The sequence below is a fragment of the Camelus ferus genome, chromosome 32, assembly GCF_009834535.1.
Source record: "Camelus ferus isolate YT-003-E chromosome 32, BCGSAC_Cfer_1.0, whole genome shotgun sequence".
In the NCBI taxonomy this organism is placed as follows: Eukaryota; Metazoa; Chordata; class Mammalia; order Artiodactyla; family Camelidae; genus Camelus; species Camelus ferus.
In genome coordinates, this window is record NC_045727.1 from 9,897,112 (window position 1) to 9,922,622 (window position 25,511).

At 63.2% G+C, this 25,511-nt stretch overlaps 1 protein-coding gene across 1 annotated transcript; it reads left to right on the top strand.

Annotated features, from left to right (window-relative positions):
- The first annotated feature begins 1,651 nt into the window (after window positions 1-1,651).
- On the top strand, window positions 1,652-24,996 carry RTN4R (reticulon 4 receptor). Its single transcript, XM_032471455.1, has 2 exons — window positions 1,652-1,934; window positions 23,307-24,996. The coding sequence occupies exons 1-2, from the start codon at window positions 1,913-1,915 to the stop codon at window positions 24,704-24,706; spliced, it is 1,422 nt and encodes a 473-aa protein (XP_032327346.1). The 5' UTR covers window positions 1,652-1,912; the 3' UTR covers window positions 24,707-24,996.
- The last annotated feature ends 515 nt before the right edge of the window (window positions 24,997-25,511 follow it).

Below are 25,511 nucleotides of genomic sequence, written 5' to 3' on the forward strand. Positions count from 1 at the left end.
CTTGGCTTCAGGTCCTCATCTACACAAGGGGCACACACCTCTGTGTGGCTGTAGGAAAGAGTCTCCCAGCAACCAGTACCCACCGGGGAGGTACTGCGGGTGCCTGGCCAGGGGCGGGCACAAGTGCACAGGAGCTGGGGGGTCTTGGCTCCCTTCACCTCCTATGTGTCTGGGAATTGCATGCACTCCACAGTGACCTGGCAAACCAAGACTGCCACAGGGGCAGCAGGGACGCAGCAGGCAGAGGTGTGGTCAGGGCCACAGGGCAGCAGCCAGAGGGGTCTGGGCAGTGTGGCCTCCACACCAGGCCAGAGGGCCAGCCTGGCATGGGCACGGCCATTGGTCTCCAGCCCAGGAGGCTGCTTGTGATTCTGTGCTGAGATGGGAGCACCGGGCTCAGAGAGGTCCCACGTGCCCTGGGTGAGGCCAGTGGGCCTTGATTCCTGTGCTCTGCTAACCTCTCGCATGCCGCCTCCATAGTCAGGAGGCTTGGTTTGGTGGGGAGGCAGAGTGTACCAGGCTTCCCAGTCACCAAGTCCCTCAGATTCACATCACCAGGACATGGGCTGGGTTCCCAGTGGGACCACCAAGACCTCAACCAGGATGCTCCAGTCACAGGGAGGGCCCAAGGCCTGCCCTGGGCATGGGATCCTACAGACTAGAACCAACTCTGCCAGCCAGTCCCCCGTCCATGTGACGCTCTTACCTGCCAGGCTGGTCCAGATTTGGCTGACCAGCTCCCAGCCTTCCTCCACGTGCAGGGCAGCCTGCAGGGACGCTGCCCTGGCAGCTGGCTGGAGATTCTGGGATGCACTCAGGAGCTTAGCTGTGAGGCCAGGTAGATCTCCATGCAGAAGATGGAGGTGGGATGCCTGTGCAGGTGTGCCTGGGGTGTGAATGTGTGTCACTGGTTCTCTGGCACCTAACCTGGCTTCGTGGAGGTAGGAGTACTAAGCTAGTGGGCTCGAAGAGAAACTCCTGGGCTGGAGACCCCATTCCACAGAAGGGAACACATGGAGGGGCACCTGTGGAGGTAGGGGCAGGACTGTGACTGAGTCCCCTCCCTGGGGTGGCACAGAGAGGGCCACAAAGACAGGTGGGGACCTCGGAAGTCTCTTGAGCTTTTTGTCTGTTTTCTAACTGAAAACTGGAGCATTGCTCCTTCAGCAAAGGGTTGCTGGGCAGGGGGTTGGCCTCCAGGGTTTACTGAGGCGAGGAAGGGCGTGGGCCAGGCAGAGGCACACCTTGCATTCCCAGGCCTGCGGACAAAGCCCTTCGGGGAGCTGGTCGCTCGGGGACCCCCAAACGCCGCCATCCCGGGCTGCCACGCCCTGGGCCCGCGCCCCCAGCCCGCTCGGGCCGGGCCGCCATCCCCGCGGTCGCCTGCAGAGGCCGCCGCCTCTTTAGAAACGCGCCGCCTTTGTCCGGGGCCGCGCGGCATTGCTGCACGGGACGAGCTGAGCGCCTACCGCAGCCCGGCTCGCGCCCCCGGCCCGCACCGCCGCCCGCGCCCCGTGCTCCGCGCCCCGTTCCCCTCCCGCCGGCCCGGCCCGGCCCGGCCCGGCCCGGCCCGGCCTGGCGCGCGCAGGTGGGCGCCCCGCCTGCCGCCAGGCCCCGCCCCGGCCCGCCCCCGCCCCGCCCGGCCCGGCCCGGCCGGCGAGGACCCGGTGGAGCGCTCGCGCGTCAAACCACATGATCCCATAAAACATTCATCCGCTCCCGGCCCGCCGCCCTCGCCTCCGCGCCGCCGCCCGCCAGCCCAGCCGACCGGGCGGAGCGCGCAGCCTCGTCCCGCGGCCGGGCCGGGGCCGGGCCGGAGCGGCGGCGCCTGGATGCGGACCCGGCCGCGGGCAGACGGGCGCCGGCCCCGGAGCGACTTTCGGTCCCCGACGCGCCCTGCCCGACCCCTAAGATGAAGAGGGCGTCCGCCGGAGGTGAGTGCCGCGCCCGGGCGGGCCGGCGGGCGGGGACCCAGGCAGCCCCTCCCGAGACGCGGGGCGCGCCCGGGCTGCCGAGGCTGCGGAGGGTCACCGCGCGACAGCGAGGCCACCGCAGTGCCACCCCGGCCCCGGGAGGGCGGAGCCCGCGGCAGCAGGAAAAGTTGCCGCTTCCCAGGAAAGTTGGCGGCGGCGGTGGGGCCGGCGGCGGGGCTGGGGTGGGGGCTGCTGGCTGGAAGGGTGGGGTCCAGCCTCGGAGCGCCCCGGCCGCGAAGGGGTTAATGAGCAGGTCTGCAGAAGCGCGGGTACCGAGCAGGGGTGGGGGTGTCCAGCTGCCTCCATCCTTGCCCCGCGGACTCAGCCCAGGAGCGGTCGTTTTTTCTGGGGTCAGACCGCAGCAGGATGAATGGGGGGGGTTGGCGACAGTAGAGGGCGTGGGGGGCGGGGCTGGCCCAGAGCTGTCCCCCCAGGGGACGGGCGTGGAGAGGCAGCAACCAAGCACCCCCTATCCGCAGCCTGAGAGCCCCTGCGGGCTCTGCTGAGGGGCACCAGAGATGGTGGGACTCCCACCATCCCCTCCCTGGCAGCTCTCCTGGGACCCTTCCCCCTACCTGGGGTAAGGTCCTGGGAATGGGGTTGGGGCTGACCTCCTGTTGGGGGAGTTGGGCATGCCCTGCCTGGAGAGTGCTCCCCTGGTCCCCCTCCCCTCGATGCCCCGCTGATGTCCACGGTGCTGCAGGCTGCACACACGTTTCTTTGCACGTGCACGTGTCTACAAGGGCTGCACACTTGTACACCGCATGTGCACACACATGCCAGGCTGCCCTGTGTGCACGCACACACATGCTGGGGGTGCACAACCATGTCCTCGCCCCCGCCTGCACGCCCACGGCCATGCATGCACATAGCAATGCCTGCTGTGGTCTCCACACTTGGCACACACTGGGGCCCCTCCAAGGAACCCGTTCCCGTGCCTACATGCACGTGTGTTAAGGGGGAAGCGCTGGGCAACCGGAGCTCAGAGAGTGAGAAATGGACTGCAGGACCTTGGCCCCACCTCTGCCTCCTGCCGTGTGCTGGTCTTTTCCTCCCCACCCCAAGGGCCCGTGGCCTGTGTGTGTGAACTCAGTATGCGTCTGCATGTGTGTCTCTGTTCGCATGACCACCACGTGTTCCTGTGAGCACATCGGCATGTGTCTCTTTGCCTCTGGCCATGGGTGCCCCTGAGTGCCCAGGCAGGCGTGGCCAGGTTCTACCCAAATCTCTAGCAGAGGCCCAGGGAGTGTGCCCCAGCCCAGGATGTGAGGCGGAAGGAGTGTCCGATTCCTCCCCCGCCCCCATGCTGGGGCAATGGTGGCTGTTGTGGGCTGGGACCCACCTGGGCAAGGAAAGCCCATTCAGACCTCCAGGTCAACACCATGACAAACAGGCCAGTCCCCTGGCGTGCTCTACAGTCTGCTGTTCGGTCCAGCTCAGGGCAGGTGTGTGCCCACCCTATGGCTGACCCAGAGTGACCTCAGGAAGGCTCTGCCCCTGGTGCCTGGGGGTCTCCATGCAAGAGCCTTCTTGGTGAGGGGTTCTGTGGTGTGTCACCTGCCTCAGGTGCTGTGTGGGGGTATGAGGTGAGGGTGCTGGTGACCCGCTCTCACTGTGGTGAGGAGGAGCCCCCCCAGGGCTCCAAGAGGCAAGGCCACACGGGCTGCTCCCCCACCACCATCAGTGTTCTTATCTGTGGAATGAGGGCAGCAGGTCATCCTTAGAGGGCGTGTGGGTGAAACAGAGGGGTGGCTCCCCTGGTGGGGCAGGCAGTGGAGGTGGCCACTCTCCCTTTCTAAGCCTCAGTCTTTCCATCTATAAACTGGGTACCGATTCCACTCCTGTTCCTGCTGAAGTGAGGGAGGAGCCAGCTCCCAGGCAAGGTCCTGAGTCAGGTGGTGTCACACCCAGACTCCACCTGGCAGAGGGCTGCTCACAACCCTGATTCCTGCGTGTGGCATGGCAGGAGAATAAGGCCTGCATGTGGGGCCTGGCTCAGCCACGGACCGTGATGTGACCTTGGGTGTGACACTTTACCTCTGCCTCAGTCTCCTCACCTGTGACGTGGGCCAGTAATCAGGCCTCCCTCAGGGTGGCTGGGGGCACTTAAGGGGTGAGGCCCCCATGGAGTTCTGACCCCAGTGTCTCTGCCTTCAAAATACTCAGAACACCCCTCCCCCAACTCGGCAGTTTCCATGCAGGGAAGCCCTCCAGGAGCCCTGGGTCTGCCAGTCGAACCCTCCCCATCACCGTCTGCAGATGGGGAAGTAAAGGCCCGTAGAGGTCACAGGGAGTTGGAGAAGGGGGCGGGCAGATGGGGGGCAGGGAAGGAAAGTGGGCACTACGGGATGTGGCCTCCACATTGAGGCAGCGTCTGTGCTCTGCCCCTCTCCGGCGAGGGGCCTGCAGAACCCCCAGCTGTGGTTTCCCTGCGTGAGGAAGCGGCCCGCTGGGGGCCCCTCGGTCAGGGCGGGCTCTCTCCCTGTGGTCGTGGAGGAGGACATCCTGGGCCGGCGGGTCTCAACAGCGTGAGGGGTTGTGGGGGGGTCTACAGGAGATGCGCTCGAGCTCTGGAGGCCAAGGGCTGCCCGGGGCTCATGGTGGGGCCGGGTTCGTTTGCTGTTATTCATTGCGAGTGACAGACAATGAGGGGCCAGCATGTGCAGTGTGCCTCCTCCACACTCTCTGGACCCGAACTCACCCTCCCTCTGCTGACCCCGGGACCACCAGCACGCTGGGCCGGCCCCTCCACGCCCCCCGCCCTGGCCTTTATTTGCGGCTTTGTGGCAAGGACCCTGTGGCAGCTGGTGCAGCAGGAGGGTCCCGGCCAGTGGGGGCAGAAGGAATTCACCCACAGGGCCGTGTTTCCTGCTCTCCTGGGCCTGTGGCCAGAAAGTCTCCATGGAGCCTCAGTCTGTGCATCTGGAAACAGGTCAGGAGCACGGAGCACAGGGAAGGTGTTCACGAAGGATGAGTGAATTGAATTGAAGTGAGTGTGGGAAGGAGTGAGTGTGTGTGACACTCCTGTCCCTGGGCCCCGTTGTGGGGTCGAGGGCTCTTGGCTGTGCACAGTCAGCGAAGTTCAGGCTGCCCCGTGCCCAGGTCTCTGACCTCTGGCTACCACCCCCCACTCCCGCCCCATCCCCCGCCTCTCAGGGCCAGGCCTTGGCAGCCTCTCAGCCTCGGTGTCTTCCACCCTGTGGCCTGCCTGCTCCTGCGCCCTCCAGACACCCCACCCCAGACGCTGCCTTTGCTTTCACCCACACACCAGTTCACTCATTCACTCACTCATTCCTGGCGGATCAGACTCGCTCTGGGCCAGGCAGGTGGAGGGATGTGATCCTTGTGCACCTGAGTTTATAGGACAAAATGCTTTAAAGGACAGGTGGCCACAGAGCTGAAAATGGCAGCCCAGCCCGAGGGCGGGCAGGATGTCCACATCCCTGCCTGTCCCTATGCTGTCGCTGGAGTGTGTGGGCCCACCCGGGCCCCACCACACCCGGTGTTTTGTGCTGCAGTTTCTTCTTTTATCGCTGTATTTTAAACATTTTGCACATCGGGAACTATTCTTGTGCATCATGGGTTTGCTGGTGTGTGTGGAATCCCTCCCCGAGGACACACCATAATTTATTTATTTATCCAAAGCTGCCTTGGCCTCTCACTGCTATGTTTGTGCAGCTGGACACCGGGAGACATGTCCTCCATGTGGGCCTCCAGGTCCCCCGGGGGCATGGTCATGTGCCCTTCCCCCAGCAGGCAATAGGGCCGGACCCCAGCCCCTCCCAGCCTCTTAAGGACTGGCCCCTTGGACCACTCCCGCACCTGGGGTCACGTCTCTGCTGGTGGTGAGGAGTCCGCCTCCGGGAGTTGATCAGGATTCCGCTGTGCTTCGCGGACAGTCCTTTGCAGCCGGCGCTTTGGGGCTGCAGCTCTCCTGCCCCTTCACTCATCCCCCGCGCCTGCCCTGCAGTGTCCCGACAGTCCTGTCACCGAGTGGGCCTGCGTCTTACCCTGTAGGGGATGGAGAATGGGCCAGGGCGGCCCTGTCCTACAGCCTTGCCCACCACCAACCCAGGACACAGGGCAGCCAGGCCCAGGAGGTGGAGCTGAAGGGCAGGGCTGTTGGCAGCCCTCCCAGAGGGGCCATGGGGGGTGCTGCACGTGCAGAGACCAGGGCCAAGGGTTGGCCCCGGGGGGCCTGGCAGGCGGTGAGCCCTACCCAGGTCCTGGCACGTGGAGCTGGGCCAATGGCGACATGGGGAGCCCAGCGGAGGGACCAGGGTGTCAGGAGCTGACTCAGCTTTGTTCAGACAGCTGCTTGGTGCCTGGGGGGTGCTTCTTGGCCTAACGCCATCACAGATCATGCTCCATGGAATTGAGGTTCCACGAAATGTTGGTGGGGGTTGGACAAGGGTTTTGTGGTCAAGCAAATTTGGGCCTGGCTGGGTAAGAGGTGCTGACGGAGCTCCTTTACCGAGGGCGTCTGAGGGCCTCCAGCTTGCGAGTGGGCGTGCCTCTGACAGGAGCCCCTGTATAACATGCTCGGGGCCTGGTGGGCCCAAGAACCCATTTTGGGAAACAGTGGCTGAGGTCCTTTGGAGGGCGTTGGGGGACCTTTGGGCCCCCAGCATGGGCCCCAGGGATGGGTGGGCCATCTCCCATACCCTCTACCAGGCACCTAGTGGGTGGAGGGACTGAGCTCTCCTGGCAGCAAAGCAATGTGCAAATTTAACCTTTGGGTTTATGGCTCTATTTCTTTGCAGCAAATGTCACGGGAAATGTCAGGCTGAGGCTGAAGCTGACGGGTGAGGGGCCCATTGAGGAAGGGGGTGGAGTGCTGAGGGGCTCAGGCCAAGGCGGGGCTCTGAGCCCCCTCACCTCCTCCAGGGAGCCCTCTCAGATTGCCTCCAAGATTGCTTGAGCCCAGCATGGTGTCCACGGTCTGTCCCAGCCACTGTGACCTTGTCGAGATGTTGCCTTTATTTACCTCCTGCCAGAGCCCAGGTGGGGCGGACTCGAGACCTGCCAAAATTCTCCCTACCCTGAAATCTGGGCAGCCGTTGGATCAGCCTTTGCAGCACCAGCTCGCTGTGTGACCTTGGGCAGCACCGCCCTTTCCTGGTCACCAGAGGCCGCGTCTGTGTCCGAAATCCAAGGCTGTTGACAAAGGCGGTGTTCCCAGCTCAGTGGGAAAACTCTCTGAATCCGAGGCGTACGAGGTGCTGGGCTCTGGGGGAGGTGGGTGGGGTGTGTGCAGGGCTGGTGGGGATGGGTTAGGCTCATGGCATCCTGGGCAGCTCCAGGCACATAGTAGGTGCTTAGTAAAGAGTAAGGGGCAAAGATGGGGCGTGGAGGGTGGAGAAGGGCTCAGGGCCAGCTGGGAAGTCAGCCCACAGACTCACTGGCCTCCTGGCTACCCTGGAAGGGCCAGCTCTGAGGCCTCAGCCTGGCCCGTCACCAAGTTCCACTCTGGCCCTCAGGTCCCATGGTTTGTCAGCAAATGTTTGCTGCCTCCCTGCTGTGCACCAGACCCGTGAGGATGAGTGGGGGTCTCGGGCTCCCTGGCTGCCCCCACCCAGCGGCTCCACACCGCTTTCCCCTGCACAGGCAGCTCTGCTCCACTGGGTGTCCTGAGTCCCCCAGATTTAGCCTATCCCGTGGTGATCACCCCCGTACCACCTGCCTCGCCACCCCTACATCCAGGCCCAAGATCCAGAGTCCTGGCCACCTCCCTCTACCCTTCCCCAAAGGCAAGTACAATGTCAAGGCTGACCCCACCCTGCCCACCCCCTTCTATTGCTCACTGAGGGCCTGCTGTGGACCGGACCCCTCCTGGGCCCATGGCCATGGACGCCCACAGCTCCTCGCCGGCCATCTCATCCTCCTTTCAGGCTCTGAGATGCTTTCCTAAAACATGTTGCCAGCTGGGCACCTCCTGCCTACACTCTCCTGTGTCTACACCCCTAATGAGGCATGGACCAGAGATCTCATTCAGGAACGTCTCATCCACCCTGGCTCCCTGGTCCCAGCGCCTGGCATGCATGCCTTTGTCTACCTCCTCATGTCCACGTCCCCAAGTCCAGCCCAGGCCTGGCACTGGGGTGCAGGGAGCCACAAAGGTGGGGTGGCCTCACGTAGTGCCTGGAGTTAGCTCCCAGCAGTCACAGGAGCCGGTGGTCCTAGCCCTTGGGGATGGCCATTGGCCATCAGGTGGCAGCAGGTGGGCGGCCCCCCTCCAGGGCATAGGTCTGGAGGGAGGGCAGAGGTGCCCTCCTGTCGGAGAAGTGTTCTGGTGAGGGCAGGCGAGGACCTGGCATTGGGAGCCTGGGGCTTCAGCCCAGAGCCAGCTGTGCACCTGGCAGGTCACTCACCCTCTGAGCCTCCCTGTTGCACAGGAGGTTGAGAAGCGGGGGTCAGTGGTGAGTGCTGTCCACAGGGCCAGTCCAGCGCCCCTTCCTGTGCGGGTGGAGCTTCCTGCCCTGAGCTGGGACTTACTTACTATGGGATTAGAGGCTGGTGATGGGGCTTCCTGAGTCCCGTGGGCAATGGGGCCCACCTCCTGGGGACTCCTCAGATTCCCAAGTCCTCCCCAGCTGCCCTGCCCTGAGGACACCACGGTGGCCCTCAGGCAGGTGTGTGGTGAGTGTGGGCCTCACCATGCTGAACGCAGAGGAGAGGCCCCGTCCGGGCCTCCCTTACCCCTTCCCACCAGCACTTCTGCGTGAGGTCCTTGCCGCCCGGCCCAAGGGGGTCTGTGATGTATATTTCATGCTGTGGTGACCCAGTGAGAAATGGGGCTGGGGGGCCAGAGTGGGATGGAGGTGGGAGGTGCAGGCCCTCAGGCAGGGACAGCAGCTGGGGGGGGGGGTGCTGGGGCCCAGCAGGGGGATGGGGCACGTGGGCACTGAGCCGGCCACGGCACTGACTTGGAAAGAGGTTCGGGGTCCCTCTCCCTTCACTGTGTGGAGACTTCACCCAGTGGCTCACTTTGCACCAACCAGCCTCTAGTGCCATGGGAAGGCGATCTGGGTTCCTGCCTGGTCCTTGGGCAAAGCGGGGCCTGGGCAGCAGAGTGGTGGGCCACCTGTTCCCTAGGTGTGGCTTCTGGCCCAGAAGCATCTGCTGTCCCCAAAGATGCGGTTGGAAGCAAAATTCCAGAAAGACCAGTCCTGGCTGGCCACCAGGATGCACTAGGTCCCATATTAGAGGGTCTTGGGAGGACTGTGGGGCCCGAGGTCGCACAAGACGCCCCGCAACCAGGTCTCCCACCTGCCTCCACAGCACACCTGGCCAGGAACCTGGGAGTGGGCCCTGTACCCCAGCCCCCCCTTCTCAGAGCCCAGCCACGCTCCCTCCCACAGTCTCCTGCCTCTTGCCTCCATCTGCCTTGGTTGAGGCCTCCCTGCTCTCTCAGGACATGTCCAGCCCAGACTCGTCCTCAGAGAGCACAGAGCTGGCCACTCACTCCCCATCCGGCCCCTGCCCCCAGGCTCCCTGGGGCCCCTGAGGGGTGAGGTCGTGTAAGGCAGTGGCTGGTGAGCCTGGTGGGGACAAGGCTGTTAGGTCTCCTTGGGGGCCAAGACCCCCAGGGCCATCTGAGGAAGCAGAAGGACTGTCACTGTCACCCTGGCAGTGAGCAGGACCCCTCCCAAGGTGGCCTTGCCCACATGACAGGGACTGATGGAGGGGCCAAGGAACGCCCTAGGGCTGTGGTTCCTGGGTGTGGCCTAGCAGGTGACACTCCGCCTTGGGCAGGACCCTCCCACCCTGGCTTCTACCTCCATTCTCTCGACAGTGCTTTCTAGCATTACTTTCAGGCCAGCCCCCCCGGGCAGCAGGGGCCTCTAGATTCCTGTGACATGTTCTGCCCCCAAGGCCCTCTGGGTCCCAGGGAGACACCCCAAAGGCCACGAGGTCCCAGAAGAGAGAAGTGCAAGTGTGGGTGCAGGCAGACTGGTGAAAAGTCTGAGGCCTGGGCCCCCCACGGGGCCCCCACCGAGGCCACACTGGCCCTGGGTCTGAAAGACGCACTGGAGTTGCTGGCCAAGGGGGAGGGGAGGGGGCGGGCCCCTGGTGGGAGCAGAAGCCCAGAGACTCCGGACGCCCGCTGCATGGGGCCGGGCCGCTGGGGCCACTGGGTGCCGGGAGGAGGGAGACAGGGTTCAGAGGAGGAGATTGTGAGGCCATGAGGGGTGCAGAGGGAGGGGTTCTGGAGCCAGGAGGATGGGGCGGGGGCTGTGGAGGCCGACATCGGCAGGCCCCAGCAGGAGGCTGGTCCACTGCGCTATGCTCCCGGCCGTGTGACACGTGGCCCCTGCATTCCGGCCGTGTCCAGGCTGCCTTTCATCTCCCCGCCTCAGCCCCAGTTTGTCAGGCAGAGGCTGACACGGGGACAGGTGTGACAAGTGTCTGGCTTCCTGTTGGAAAATTGGCAAAAGAAAAACTCTCCCCATAAAGATATTCCATCTACATACCTCCTGGATGTCACCGAGAGGGCCCGTCACGGACAAGACAGATGGTGGCCCTAATGGACTCCATCCTTCACCTGCTGCTGGAGCCGCGGCCTGGCCCCCTAGGTGGACTGAGGCGGGTGGTGGCCGGGGGTGGGGGATCCGTGCCCTGCGGAGCCCTCCCTGATGCCGGGGCTGCCCATCCCCACCCCCAGGTCACAGGAAGTCTGAGCAGTACGGCCATGCTCATCAGCAATCGGCCGTGGTGGGGGGCAGAGTGTCCCTGGGGCGGGCAGTGGGAATTAGGGAGGGAAACCCTGTGGCTCATTTCCTGCTGGGTGGCTGGCACTGACACTGGGGGCTTCACTGTCCCCATACTGCCCCAGGTGGGGTCAGGCACATCACTCGACAGGACACCTACCTGATGCCCCTTCCCTGCCAAGACCCTGGCTAAGCTCCATGCGCTCTGCCCGTTCGCCTTCTCCCTCAGGGGCCCCACCTGGGCGAGTCCAGGGTTGGGGCAGGTTTGAAGATGGACACATTGGCTGTGGCTGGGGAGGGGAGTGGGTTGGGCGTGGTGCGGTTCTGAGAACCAGGCAGGCCTCCCAGAGCAGGTGCTGCCTGAGCAAAGGCCCAGAGTGTAGGTCCTGGGCCAAGGTCAGTCTGGTCAAGCACCAGTGTGCCCTCCCTAACTGTGGCTTGACGTCCCTTGTCCCCTGTGCTCACCGACCCCACCTGGGCCCTGGCCTCCACACCCTGCGAGGTGGTCCTGTTGTCTCCACTTTTCAGCTGAGGAAACAGGTTCCCAGAGGTTGGGAGACCTGCCTAACCTGCCCACACCCCCACCCCAAGGCAGAGCCAGCGCCCAATGCCCTCCCTTCTCCCATCGCCTTGTGGAGCCAGTGTGGTGGGCAGGGACCCCACGGCACACGGCTCTCGGAAGGGGCTCCCGCTGCCTGAGGACGGCCTCACCCACCCTTCCCTGGGCAGGCTGTCGCGTCCAGTGTCGACACACGAGACCAAACAGAGTGAACTAAAAACACTTCTGATTTTACTGGTTCGTGTGCATTGTAGAAAATCTGGAAAAATACACCAGGCTTTTAAGAAAGAAGCTATATTAGCTTACGCTGTCATAACAAAATACCACCGACCGGGGGCTTACACAACAGAAATGTGTTTTCTCACAGTTCTGGAGGCGGGAGTCTGAGCCCAGGGTGCGGCAGGGTCGGGCTCTGTGAGAGGGCGTCACGTGTGCTTGTGTGCGAGCACGCTCACCTACAAGGGCACGAATCCCATTGTGGGGCCCCTTCCTCACGCCCTCTTCTAAACCCAGACTCCACCTCCAGACGCCATCATGCTGGGGGTTAGGGTTTCCGCCTATGAACTGGGGGACACAGAATCTCCCCTGTGAATTTGGGTGTGCTGACCTTCAGCCTGTAGCGGACGTGAACCTGCCCTCAGCATCAGGTGCCGGTGCCTCACCCTGCAGGGACGTCGGTGCTCCGTGGACTCTCTGGGCCTGGACGTCTTGAGGAATGATGTCTCTGCCGCCTCACGCTTCTTACACTCACGTGACAGACATTTTAGCACCATCTGCTGTGCTGTCACCTGCCCTGGTCCTGCCCCAAGGAGCCCACAGCCCAGGGGGGGCAACCAGCAGGAATGGGCAGTGCAGAGGCCTGCCAAGTTGACCATCGGAGGTGTGGAGTGAAGGGGGCACCCTGGCAGTGGACAGAGGCGGGGCTGTCAGGGCCCCCACCCCTGGGGATTTGTCAGGTTCTCAGAGCCAACCTCCCCGTTCACAGATGACAGACCCAGGCCTGAGAGGCAGAGGTTGCCGGCAGTGGCTGAGCTGAGCTGGGCGGCGTGGCTGCAGCCATGGGGGGTGAGGGGAGCAGCAGGAGGGTGGATGGTGGGCGGTGAGCAGCCTGGCAGGGAGGCAACTGGCTCTTACAAATGCATCGAGCAGAAGGGGTACAGTGGTCTGGCCATCGGGCACTGCTCGTAGCAGGCTGGGCCCGTGGGGCTGGGGGTACCGGCCAGAGGCACGCCCTTCCCTGACGTCTACTGGCTCGTCACATGGGCTGGCCTTGGCCCAGGGGGCCACACAGTGCAGGGTCAGCGTAAGGGAGGCCGTTACTTCGCTCAGCGGTTATTGAGCGCCTGCTGTGTGCAACCCCTCACACGGGCCATCTGCAGATGAGCAGACGGAAGGGCCTTCCGGGCACCAGGCAGGGACCAGGTCTGTCTGACCCAGGCCTGGGCTCACGCTGGGGACCCTCACGTGTTGAGCTGTGAGGAGGGAATGGGGATGTGAAATCATTAGGAACATTTTTAGGAAAAAGACAAATGCCTTTTCAGGCTCCGTAAAGTCAAGCTATGGCAGCCTGGGCAAGGAGGCAGGGAGGCCGGCCGAGCGCTGGGTCAGCCCCCTGCGGAGTGAGAGGCTGGGCTGCCCTGGTCCTCAGGGTCACATTCGGGGATGAGTGGAGTGTGGCTTGCAGATGGCCCCTGCCTCTGATTGCCCGGCCGCGGTGGCCTCCAGCCTGACCCTTCCTCGGCCAAGGGGGCGTCGTGCCCTGGGTCCACTGGCCGGGGCACCGGCCGGGGCAGGTGCTGAGGAAAGGAGGCCACCCTCCGTGCCCCGCCCCCAGGGCAGCCGGCCCCCTGCACGCTGGGAGCACCTCGCACATCAGCCTCAGGAAGCAGCCGAAATACACTGACCTGCTTTTCCCAGAGGCAGCAGCGCCTGGTCTTCCCACCCTCGCTGGTGAGAAGCCGCCAACAATTTCCATCCCAAATTGATTTCAAATAAGGAAGAGTTATCACATACAATCATATAGGAATAATTTATCACTCGTTAATAAAAGAGCAATTACTTATTCACGTTACCCCTGTCTGCGTGCCGTGGGTTTGGATACAGAAACGCAGTCGGGGTTCTCGGAGAGGCCACGGGGAGGCCGGTTTGTGCTCTGCCAAGATCAGAGGGAGTCCCCTCCAGGGGCTCAGACCGCCCACCCCAGGGGCCCCGCTAGATCCCTGCTCCTGAGGGTCCCTGTCTGGGGTTGAGGGGTTGGGGCTGTGGACTGGGAGCAGGCAGGGCTGAGGAGGGGCTGCCCGGCAGCGGTGGGTGGGACTGTGGAAGGCCCAGCACACAGGTGGGGCTTCAGGTTGGAAGCTGTCCCTCCAAGAGTCTGGACTTCAGAGGCCTCTGGAGCCAAGCGCGTGGAGCGTCCCTGGAGGCAGGGCTGTCCTTGGCCACCCTTGGCTGCGCAGCGGAGGAGGAGCAGCCAGGCACTGGCGGAGCACCGGGAGGCCTCGCGCTCTAGGTCCCACTCTCTCCCCCTGCACTTTGGAGCCGCCTGCTTCTAACCCACGTGTGTCTGCACCTTCTGGCACAGACACTTTATTTTCTTCTTTTGATTTATCTCTGTTCCTGAGATTTCAGTGCCAAGTATGCAATCTTTTAACAAAGATAACACTGTGGTCAACCATATCCTGCTCAAAGTTAAAACCTGCCCCCAGCCTGCCTCCAACCAGCCGCTGTTGCCATGTTCCCCGTCTTTCCAGGTGGTTACCGTCACGTTTCCGCAGCCCTTACCCCCGCCCCCTCTTCTCTAGCACATTTCCCAGCGGGGCTGTCCTGCGATCGTCATTTAAATTCATAACCAGTGTTTCCTAACCCAGGTCACATAGATGCTCTTCACCACCTGCTGACCTTCCCACTCTTGTGTGGCCTTTTGTTTTTCCCAGAGTTTACGGTTGACTTTGTCTTTTTTCTCTTGTCCCATCTGTCACCCTCATGTGGTCTGTCCTTCGCATGTCAGGCATTCTACTGGGTCTCTTGTTTTTCCCTGGCAGTCCTCACTCCAGGCCTATGTCCTGCTGGGCCCACCTGGGCCAGGCATGCGTGGCCCCCTCACAGCTGCCCATGACTGCCCTTCTTCATGCAATGTTTCCTGGGTCCCATGTTTTCCTCTTTCTGGATTTATGTCCTGTTTTAGCTGAGGCACATCCCCAGCTAACTGAATAAGGAAGGCACAGTGAGGATCATCCTGTGAGCCCTTGAATGCTGCTAGTCTATTCAGGCTGGATTGGCCTGGTCCAGAATCTCGGGTGAAGATCGTTTCCCCAGGGTTTGAAGCCATTGCAGTTTTGCTGTCTCCTGTCGCTTTTCCTCTCTGGGCCCCCAAGGCCTGAAACCACACTGTGAACGTCACGTGTTGTGCCAGGCACTCACTCAGTGCAGGGCCAGGTCGTCAGCTCCTGGAGGTTTTCTGGTATTATTTCTTTGACGACTTTCCCCTCTATGTTCTCTGTTTTCTTTCTGGAATTCCCTAATACAAATGCTGGATCTATATTTGTCTTCTGAATCTCATCATTTTTCCCCATCTCTTTCTCTTTTTGCTTTTCTTTCTGCAAGGCTTCCTTGACCTTGTTTTCCAACCCTTCTATTGATTTGGGGGGTAAATTTAGCAATTTTATTTTTAACTTCCAGGCACTCTTCTTGTTTTCTGATAGCTCCTTGTGCATAGCACCCTGTTCTTGTTTGAAACCCTCTTCTATCCGTGTGAGGACGCCGGGTAGGTTTGTCCTGTTTCAACCTGTTCTACTTCCTCTAGAGTCACTTCCACTCTGTGGGCACCGGCACCTTTTCCAGACACCTGGTTTCCCGGTAGCATTTGCTAGGGGCACTGAAGGTAGTTGGATGCTGCTTTGTTGAGACTGGGGCTTGTCCACTGGCAGGTGGTGGGTGGTCAGGCAAGAGCTGCCCTGGACACCCTGGAGGTCGAGGTGGAGGCCCTTCCTCTGGGCATTTCTCCAGCGGGCAGCTTTGTCACCCCATCCCTGCCCCTCGTAGTGTGTGTTCAACACCATCTTCAATCTGGGGATGGGTGAACAAAGGTCTCTTGTGAGGCCCTTTGGTCCGTGCTGGGCTCCACAGCTGTCTGAGCACACCTCCTGTCTCCACTGGGGAGGCTGTTCTGGGCGCATTTGCAGCATAGCCTGGCTGTCGTGCCCTCCCACCCAGGCACAGCCTCTTCTGGACAAAGCAGGGCTGCTAGGCCAGGTGGGGAGCGGCCTCAAGACTGCAGAGCGATCAGCATCACCACAGGGTCACCTCTGAGCTGTGGGCCTCTCCTCCCTGAGGAGTCACCTGAGACAGGCTGACCACAGTCAGAGCACCAGAGGCCCCACACCATCCTCCTTGAGGCAGGATGCTGGCCACAAAGCCAGAGTCTGGGTGGAGGTGCTCAGTGGGGTTCCAGGCTGGAGGCATCTCAGGGCCCTGGGGAGGCCAGTGCTGGCCTGTTGTCATCCTCATGTCACCAGTGTGGAGACAGCATCCCCGGCCACTCGGTGAGAGGGTACAGAGCCAGCATCTGAGCCCAGGGCTGCAGGGCCCTAGGGCCCACCTCGGGCAGCCCAAGGGGCAAAAGGCTTGGGTGGAGGATGATGCTCTCTGGGGTGGTCAGGGGGCTCAGAGCATGGGTTGGAGGGGAGGCTCTGCAGCTGACCCGCTGCACAGGACTGCCTTCCTTTCCTGTTATCTGGGTCCCTTGAGGCTCAGGGCCTGCCCTGGTCACCTGGTATGGCAGGAGGGGGGTCTTGGACCCTGTCCCCTGGCCGTGCTGTGGCCCCTGGTCACCTCACCTCGGTAAGCCTCAGAGCCCTTGTCTGTGGAGTGGGTTGATAGTCTTCCCTTCACCGTGCTGTGGGGTGTGATGAAACCCCCTGGACTGAAGGAAGTCTGTGCCCCAGGCATTCCAGGGAGGCCAAGGGCCCCGTCCCCCTCTCCAGGCCCTTCGTCTGGTGCTGGGTGCTGTGGGAGGCTGGGGTATAAAGGGGGAGGACAGGGCCTCCCTAGGGGACAAGCTCATCCACAAAGGCCCTGCACAGCCTTCTGATGCTGGGAGGCTCAGGGCTGTCTGGTGTCTGCTCAGCGCTGGCCCACCACTCACCTCTGGGGTGGCGGGGGTCTCGCCACAGCCCCTCCAAGCCAGTCCAATTGCCCCAGGACCCCACGCCCTCCTGGGGGCTCTGTGGCCAGGTCGTGCAGAGGGTGACCCACTAGCACCACACCGTCCACTTGGGCTGGGAGGAGGGCACACGACGAGTCAGTTCTGACACACTTCCCAAGATGTTGGGATTCAGGCTGACAGGAAGTCCCCGTTAAGAACAAAGACATAGTGAAGGTGGGACAGCCCGGTCCAGGAAAGGAGAGGCATGGGCGTGCAGGGTCTTCTCACAAACGGGCATCCCCGGACCTTCCTGTGGACAGACAGCCACCTGGATGTGGTGACCTCGGCCGGTGGTGACACGAATGGGAGCACCTCGGGCTGAGGGTCCCGGACCCCCCAGTTGCCTCTGGCCATGGGTGCTCAGCAGGCCCTGCTGGCCCCCTCGACACGGTCCCAGCTGGCACTGTCCCAACCCTCGCTAGCCCAGCTTAATTTCAAAGCCCCCAAGCACCCCACCAGTGTTATGCCCACTGCGAGGCCCAAGCTGCCTGATCAAGAGTGTGTGCGAGAGTTCTGCTCTCCTGGGATGGCGAAGGTGAGCTCCAGTTCACTGCTCCCTCCAGACAGGGCTAGCCGCAGCAGCAGCCGCCGAGGGCGGGACCGGCCGGTTCCTGGGTGAGCAGGCAAGGGCCTCCACAGACCTGCATTTATCTTTCCATGGCCAGACAGATCCTGCTTGGGCAGAGGCTGACGCCTGCCTTGTTGGTGATGTTGACAAGTGCCGAGGGCTCAGGACACGTGGGAGTGTGCACACTCGTCGACTCTCACTGCAGAGGACAGCAGACCCCCTGTCCTGGCTCCTGGGAGGGGCTCCCATGTCTGTCTGGCCTCATCACAGCAACCCTGCTGCTGTGTGGCTGACTCACCTCTGTTCCCTGACTCACCCAGGTCCCAGCAGCACAAGCCCTGGGACTGCGCTCCTATTGTGTGCTCCCTGAGCGTGCACCCCAAGTGTCCCTGAGTCTCCCATAGTGTCCCCCAAGTGTCTCCCCAAGTTCATGCTCCTGCACCTCATCTGCCCTGTCCGAGGCTGACGCTCTGGGCCTCACAGGAGTGGTCGGCTTCCTGTAAGCGGCAGATGCGGGTTCCCTGGAGGAGGTGGGACTGGACTGGGGAGAAGGCAGGACCCAGCACTGTTGGCCCTGCCAAGCAAGACACCCAGTCCTGGATAGGAGCCGGCAGTGGACAGGGATCGGGGCAGACAGGTGGGCGTGGTGGCAGGTGTATGGCAGTAGGTCCCGGGCCCTGGCACTGGGGGTGCCCCTTTTCTGAGCCTCCCCAGGGGCAGGGCATGACAGCCACTGGCCGGTTTCTCATTAGCATCCTGTGGGGACTCAAGCCTACACTCACCGCCAGATTAAATTAGCTTCAGGACCCTGATGAGCTGGTCGTGGAGACAGAATTCTCCAGGTAATTAGGCAGCAGGCATTTGTTGGTGGCCTGATGAAATTGGGGGAGGGGTCCAGCCTCTGTGGGGGAGGGAATGCTGGCTGCGTCTTTGGAATGAGGGCGGGTGTGGCCTGCACTGGCAGCATCCTGGGGCTGGACGAGCCTCCAGGTGCTGGTGACATCAGCCTTCCATATGAGGCTCCCTGGGTGGGGGCTGAGGAGGTGGGCGTCAGGTGAAGAGCATGCGGGCTGGACAGGGTGAGGTTCCAGGCTGCAGTCCAGCCTTGGCCAAGGATGGACTCCTGAGGCTTGGTCGTCAGAGGTCCTGCCCATCAGAGGGTCTTGGATCTTCACCCTGGCAGCGGGTTTCTGTCTGGGGCCCCATCAGGCCCTTGTGGCCCCTTTGATCCCCCATGTGGCACGTGGTCAGTCCACTCCTGGGCCGCAGGTGTCACAAGCCAGGACCACATCCTTATCTCGTGCCTGCAGTGCCCAGTGCGGTCCCTACCACAGGGTCCCCCTCAGGAACATGATTGTGGGTGAGCTCTGCATCCAAGGCTTCCAGCTCTGGCTGGGCCAGGCTCCCTGGCAACTCCCAGGTGCTGTGTTGGCTGGAAATTTGGGGTTCAGGGTGGGGCTGATGGGTAAGTTTGGGTAGAAGTGCTTTAACTCTTTACTGCCCAGCAAAGCCTTTCAGCAACTGGATGCTATGGGGTCAGGAATCCTACCAGCTCTTGCGTTGTGAACAAGTGGCCTCCCCACCAAACCTCATTTTCTTCACCTGTAAAGTGTAGATAAACTGGACTCCCAGAGAGTTCAGAGACAGAGAGGCCCAGCCTTGGCTTGGTCTGCTCGCCCCAGTTTTGCCCACGTCTCATGTGACCTCAGGTAGGCTCTGCCCACGGTGGGCCTCCATTTCCCCCACTGCACGCAGCTTGGCCTGGTGCTTGGAACTGCTCAGCCCTGCATCCAGTACCCTCCTGCCATGGTGGATCACCTTGCCCATTACCGACCTGGCCAGCCCACCTGACCTGCCCCTGCAGCCACCACCCCAGAAAGATCAGTAAGGAACAAGGCTCGTGGGGCACAGCGGCAGGGGGCTGGTGATGTGGGGCCCCACAGAGCTGCTGCCACCCTCCCCCCTGCACCTGCAGCCGGAGAAGGCCGGGAGACGCCCGGGCCACACGTGCTGCCCCGCACATGTCTGTGCCTGGAGGACGGACGGAAGGTGGGTGGGTGGTGAGTATGAGAAGCAGTGACGACCGAGGGGAGACAGATGGACGACGGGGGCGGGCGGGTGAGCCCGTTACTGGTGGGGGGCCGGCACTGGGGAGGGGTGTGAGTACAGCCGTGCCGGGGAGCTTTGACCCTCTGTGGTGTTCCCCACCCCCGCCCAGAGCTATTTCTGGCTTCGCTGTGCTGAGCTGTGGCCGCCTGCTCTGCCCATAACCGCGGTCTGTGACATGACCCTTCACGGGTCCTGAGCCGGCGGATGTCCTAGCTGGGCTGCAGCCACCGGCTCCTTCACAGCCTGCTGACCCCAGCCTCCTTGGGGGCAAGCAGCAGCTCAGAGCCTCCCCAGGACGTGTCCCCCTCAAGCCACCAATGGCACAGGACCCCTCCTGTGCCGCCAGAGCCTGTCCCGCCCTCACAGCCCAGGCCCATTCCTTCCGTGGCCACACAGGGGCCACTGTTCAGGCTTGGGCTGGAGGTGGCCCTGTGGCTCCTGTGCTCGCCCGCCTTTCCTCCTGGACCGGCTCCAGGTGGGAGCAGGCCATGGCGTAACTGCTCACTGCCTCAGTTTTCTAATCTGTAAAATGAGCTCATGATACCTCCCCAAAATCTGATTCTTACACAGCTCTGACTCACACTTTTTTTATACCAGCTGATGGACCCTCTAACGACCCCTGAAGTGGGTGTTACAGCCACCCCATAGCAGCAGGGAGGCATTGAGGCCCGAAGGCTCCGGGCCTCCAAGGCTGCCAGCCTAGCGCCATCGCCCATGGCCTCACCAGTGGGGACAGAGGCGTCCCCATGGGACCTCAGGGCAGCTGTAACCCCGCGACCTCAGCCCAGGCTGGGGGCCCTGGGAGTGGTGGGGGCCAGGGAACACACCAAAGACCTCCTGTGCCTGCAGCCTCCTGCACTCCCTGTTTCTGAGCTACTGACCTCTGCCGCCGTCTGCCCGCCGTGCACTGGCTCCTGCGGGTGAATCCCGAGAAGCCTCCTGCCCCTCCTGGCTCCCCTCCCTCCTGCTCCCCCGCCTCCTCCCCGCTCCACCTTCCTTCGCGCCCTCTGCCGAGACCGTGGAGTGAACCCAGGTCCTTTGCTGCCCAGGAGCTGGGCAGGAGAGCAGTGCAGATGCCCTGGGGCCATGCCCAGGCCTGATGCCTCCAGCCTCCTGGGCCTGAAGGAGAGGCCCTGAGCGGTCTGGTGACTGTCCCCCAACCCCCAAGGCAAGAGTAGCCAGTCCTCTCCCAGCCGCAGCGCTCGTGCCCCGACCACTGCTCCAGAGCAGACGTTCCCTGTGTGACCGTGTATGAGAGCCAGGCCGGCAGGGCTGTTTCCTTACCACGTGTGCCAGGAGGCAAGCCCCCGCCGGGTGCAAATAGGAGGTGGGGCTGGGGAGCAGGTGGCCGGCTAGAGCCAGTGGGCAGCTTCAGGGAGAGAAAGGAGAGGCAGGTGAGGCAGGGCCCTGCCTAGGGGCCCCTGATGAGTGGACGGGATCAGTGAGGGAGCAAACCTGGTGGCCAGAGAGTGGCCGGCAGGCTCAGGGGGCTGCAGAAGCCAGGGAGGTCTGGGCCTGGTTAGGGTGGTGGAGGGCGATGGGCTGAGAGGATAGGCAGGGGGATGGGATGGGGGGCATGGATGGGGAAGCCTTTTAGATTGGGCAGGATTAGGTGAGTGATGGGGTCCACCCCTGGGGTGGGACCAAGGAGATGCCCTCCCACTACCTGGCAGGGGCCTGCTTTCCAGAACCCCTGCTGTGAATGTGAGCACATGCCGCAAAGTTGGGTTTGATTATCTCATAAAAAGATGCCCCCTCTGCTTGCTCAGCAGAGGAGTTGCCATGGAGACCAGCGGGCAGGCCCCAGGAGGGGCCAGGCTGGAGCCAATTACTGTGGCCAAGGCAAGGGGAGAGCCCACCGCCGGCCGCCGTGCTGACAGCAGGGCCTGTGCGGAGGGACCGACCCTCAGAAGTGGGTTTCTAAAAGGCAGTTGGCTCCGCGGGAGCGGCCATGTCTGCGCCTGAGGCCGCTTCCTGGCAGGGCTGTGCCACGTGGCCTCTCTGACACTCGCCCCCACGGCGTGGCTCAGGCCTCGTGTGGGGCAGTTGTAAAGTGGGCAGGGCCCCGAGCCCATGGCTTCCGGCCTTCTGGGAGCCCAGGTTTGGGGAGGATGGCGGGGTCGGCCCATTCTGGTGGTCAGCTGACCCCAACATTAGCCGAGCTCACAGCCCGTGGCTTCAGGCCTGGGAGCCATGGGTCAGGGTGCGATGGTAGCCCAGCTCAGTCGGTGATGTGGCCGCTGACATAGCCAGGTTGGTGGTGAGGTCCAGACTCTGGCCGGGGAGTACCGGGGCCCCCAGCCCACTCGCCCCAGGGAGTCCTCTGCTGCAAGTTCTGGGACAGGCAGTACTGCTTTCATAGCACGCGGACATCCTGTGACAGCCATGAGGTGTGGTGGGGGCTGCACAGTCAGGCCTGGCTGTCCAAAGAGGCCCACACAGAGAGAGCCGGGAGAGGCTCCCAGCAGTTTAAATAGAACAGCGGGCTGAGGTGCCCCCTCATGGCTTCCTGTGCGTGGCCAGCCCAGAGAGGGGCGCCCAGGGCTTAGGGATCCTGGGGCTGCCATGTCCCCAGCAGCCCACAAATGGCCCAGCCCCGGTGGCCAGCAGAGCACAGGGGACAGAGGAGGCCCCTAGGCTGTGGGGAGGACATGCTCCTTGTGACGGCGGGGAGGGCCGGGCTTGCTGAAGCTCTAGGCTTGGGGTGAGCATGTGCACGGGCCCAGGCAGAGGACCTAGTTAGTGGGCAGGGGGCCCCAAGGTCACGGTTCTGGGTAGGGGAAGCTGGCCTGTGGCCCTCTCCTTTCTCCCTTCTGGCTCCAACTCCAGCACTTAGCTGGCCTCGTGTCTGCAGAATCCTGCTCTCAGCTAGCTGCCAAGGAAGGTGTTAGCTGCCAAGGAAGGTGTTAGCTGTCAACGCAGGTGTTAGCTGATAACTGGAGTGTTCACTGATAAGCCATAACCCTCCCAGGGGTTCACATTTTAATAGACTCACTCCTGAAGGCAGAAAGAGCCTTCGGCATTCAAAGAGGTGGCTCTAATGGTGGGCTGATAGGCCATGAGCTCAGTACTGGGCATATGGCCCTGCTGGTGAGACCAGGCTGGGTACAGCACCCCAGGAGGTGTCCTGCCTGGCCTGGTCTTCAGTGAGGCCCCAAGATGGGGAGGGAAGAGGGGAGATGCACCCCTGGGGCTGGGGCGGAACCTGCTGGGAGCATGTCTGGGCAGGAGGGTTGAGGGCAGCTGGGATAGGCAGAGACTGGCTGGGAAGGAGCGAGCTCCTTGCCCCGGGGAGGAGATCAAGCAGAGAATGAGGCCGAGGGGCGGAGGCTGCAGGAGGTGTTCCTGTAAGGACAGTGTGGGAGAGGGAGCAGCCTGCCTGGAGTGGCTACTAGGGCAGGCTGCATGTGTCCCGCAACCCCCAGCCTGGGCCTACCTGCCCTCCTGTCCCTGCCTTGGGCACTGGCTCTGAGTCTATGATGGCTGAGTTGCTCCTGTGCCTAGGGCGGCTGGGGCAATTTCCCGGTGGGCCCCAGACCCCCACAGGAGGGCCACGGACGAGGCTGTGGGTCCTGGCTCCACCAAGGCCCATGCAGTTCCTTCATTAAAGTACAGCTCCCCGAGGTGGTGAGGCCCCCTCAGAATCCAGGCAGCCCTGGGCCTCAGGGGTTCCAGGGGGCCTGGGCAGGGCACAGGGTCTGAGCTGCAACCTCAGTTGAGCTAAAGCTCGAGCCAGCCTTGTCCTCGAGTGTTTGCCAGGAGCCCCTGTCCAGCCAGGCCTGTGGGCTGAAGGGGCAGAGACAGGCTAGGACAGCACTGGGATGGACAGGGACAGCGGGCAGGCCCAAGAGGGCTGGCTCTGTGTCAGCTAGAGTCCCGAGGAGGTGTCTGCAGGCTTGCATGTCTGTCCCAAGAGGCCTTCACGTGTGCCTCGGTGGTGGGGGCCTTCACGTGTGCCTGTTAGCGCGTGTGTGTTTCAGCGCCAGGCGGGGTGACATGGGTGTGTGCAGGTGGGCTCCCCATGAGAAGTATGTGACCCCTGGCTGTTTTGATGCAGCAGTTTCTGCATGTCCAGTGAAGCAGGGATCACAGCACCTGAACTCCTAGGGCAGCGGTGCATCCTGGGCTCGCCCCAGCCTCGCAGGGCCCCCTGCCCACTAACCACCCTCTGCTCTGCCTGCAGGGAGCCAGCTGCTGGCCTGGGTGCTGTGGCTGCAGGCGTGGCGGGTGGCGGCGCCGTGCCCAGGTGCCTGCGTGTGCTACAACGAGCCCAAGGTGACCACAAGCTGCCCACAGCAGGGTCTCCAGGCCGTGCCCGCTAACATCCCAGCCGCCAGCCAGCGCGTCTTCCTGCATGGCAACCGCATCACATACGTGCCAGCCGCCAGCTTCCGCGCCTGCCGCAACCTCACCATCCTGTGGCTGCACTCGAATGCGCTGGCCCGCATCGATGCCGCTGCCTTCACCGGCCTGGCGCTCCTCGAGCAGCTGGACCTCAGCGACAATGCACAGCTGCGTGCTGTGGATCCCACCACGTTCCACGGCCTGGGCCACCTGCACACACTGCACCTCGACCGCTGTGGCCTGCAGGAGCTGGGCCCCGGGCTGTTCCGTGGCCTGGCCGCCCTGCAGTACCTCTACCTGCAGGACAACGGGCTGCAGGCGCTCCCCGATGACGCCTTCCAAGACCTGGGGAACCTCACACACCTCTTCCTGCATGGCAACCGCATCCCCAGTGTGCCCGAGCGCGCCTTCCGCGGCCTGCACAGCCTCGACCGCCTCCTGCTGCACCAGAACCGCGTGGCCCGCGTGCACCCGCGCGCCTTCCGTGACCTCGGCCGCCTCATGACGCTCTACCTGTTTGCCAACAACCTCTCTGCGCTGCCCGCGGAGGCCCTGGCGCCACTGCGTGCCCTGCAGTACCTGCGGCTCAATGACAACCCCTGGGTGTGCGACTGCCGGGCGCGTCCGCTCTGGGCCTGGCTGCAGCAGTTCCGCGGCTCGTCGTCCGAGGTGCCCTGCAGCCTGCCCCCACGCCTGGCCGGCCGCGACCTCAAGCGCCTGGCCGCCACCGACCTGGAGGGCTGCGCTGTGGCCGCTCGGCCCTCCCGTCCCATCCGGACCGGCGGGCCTGCCGACGAGGAGCCACTGGGGCTACCCAAGTGCTGCCAGCCGGACGCTGCGGACAAGGCCTCGGTGCTGGAGGCCGGGAGGCCGGCCTCGGCCGGCAATGCGCTCAAGGGACGCGTGCCACCAGGCGACAGCCCGCCAGGCAACGGCTCGGGCCCAAGACACATCAACGACTCCCCGTTCGGGACTCTGCCTGGCTCGGCCGAGCCCCCACTGACTGCAGTGCGGCCTGAGGGCTCCGAGCCCCCAGGCCCTCCCACCACTGGCCCTCGCCGGCGGCCGGGCTGTTCCCGCAAGAACCGCACGCGCAGCCAGTGCCGTCTGGGCCAGGCGGGCACTGGGGGCGGCGGGGCTGGCGAGGCGGAGGGCTCCGGCTCCCTGCCCGGCCTCGCCTGCAGCCTCGCCCCACTGGGCCTCGCGCTGGTGCTGTGGACGGTGCTCAGGCCCTGTTGACCGGCTACCGACCACGAGGCTCCCCCCAGCAGCCAGGTGTGTGTACATACGGGGTCCCTCCCACGCCACCAGCCAGCACCGGTGGCAGACCCTCCCTGACGGATGCCTTCCACCCGCCCACCCCCTCTCGTCTCCACCCCATCATGTTTACAGGGTGCGGTGGGGGCGTTTGTTCCAGAACGCCGCCTCCCACCCGGATCGCGGTATATAGAGATATGCATTTTATTTTACTTGTGTAAAAATATCGGACGACGTGGAATAAAGAGCTCTTTTCTTAAGCTATGGCGTCTCAGGCTGGGGATGCTGTGAGCCATGAGAGGCAGGCGGGCCCTGGAGGTGCAGCCCTGCCCCAGGCATGGGCACGTGGAGGCTCAGGACGGGGCACAGTTGCCAAGAGGTGGCCACCAGGGATTTGTGGTGCCTGCGCCCACCCCCGGCCGTGAACACTGACGTCAGTGTACCTTGACCGCCTCCCTTCTGGCTGGGTCGACAACGGTGTCCAGAGAAAGGTATGTGTCCTGCACAGACCATGTACTAGGCCCACAGGAGCCAGACGAGGCTGCCTTTGTGGGGACATGTGCTCTGGGGTCACATAGAGTCCCTAGAGGTGCCAGCCCAGCCCCAGCTGCCGCCAGCTCCCATGTGGGTTGAGGTGGTCCCAGGAGGAGCCTGAGGTCCAGGAGGACCCTGTGCAGGTGGGCTAGGGTGGCCCTGGTGAAGAGCTGGGAGGTGAGGCTGTACCCACTCTGAAGCCTGACAGGGAACACGTGCCACCTCACATCACGGCCTGTAGTCTCATGCCAGA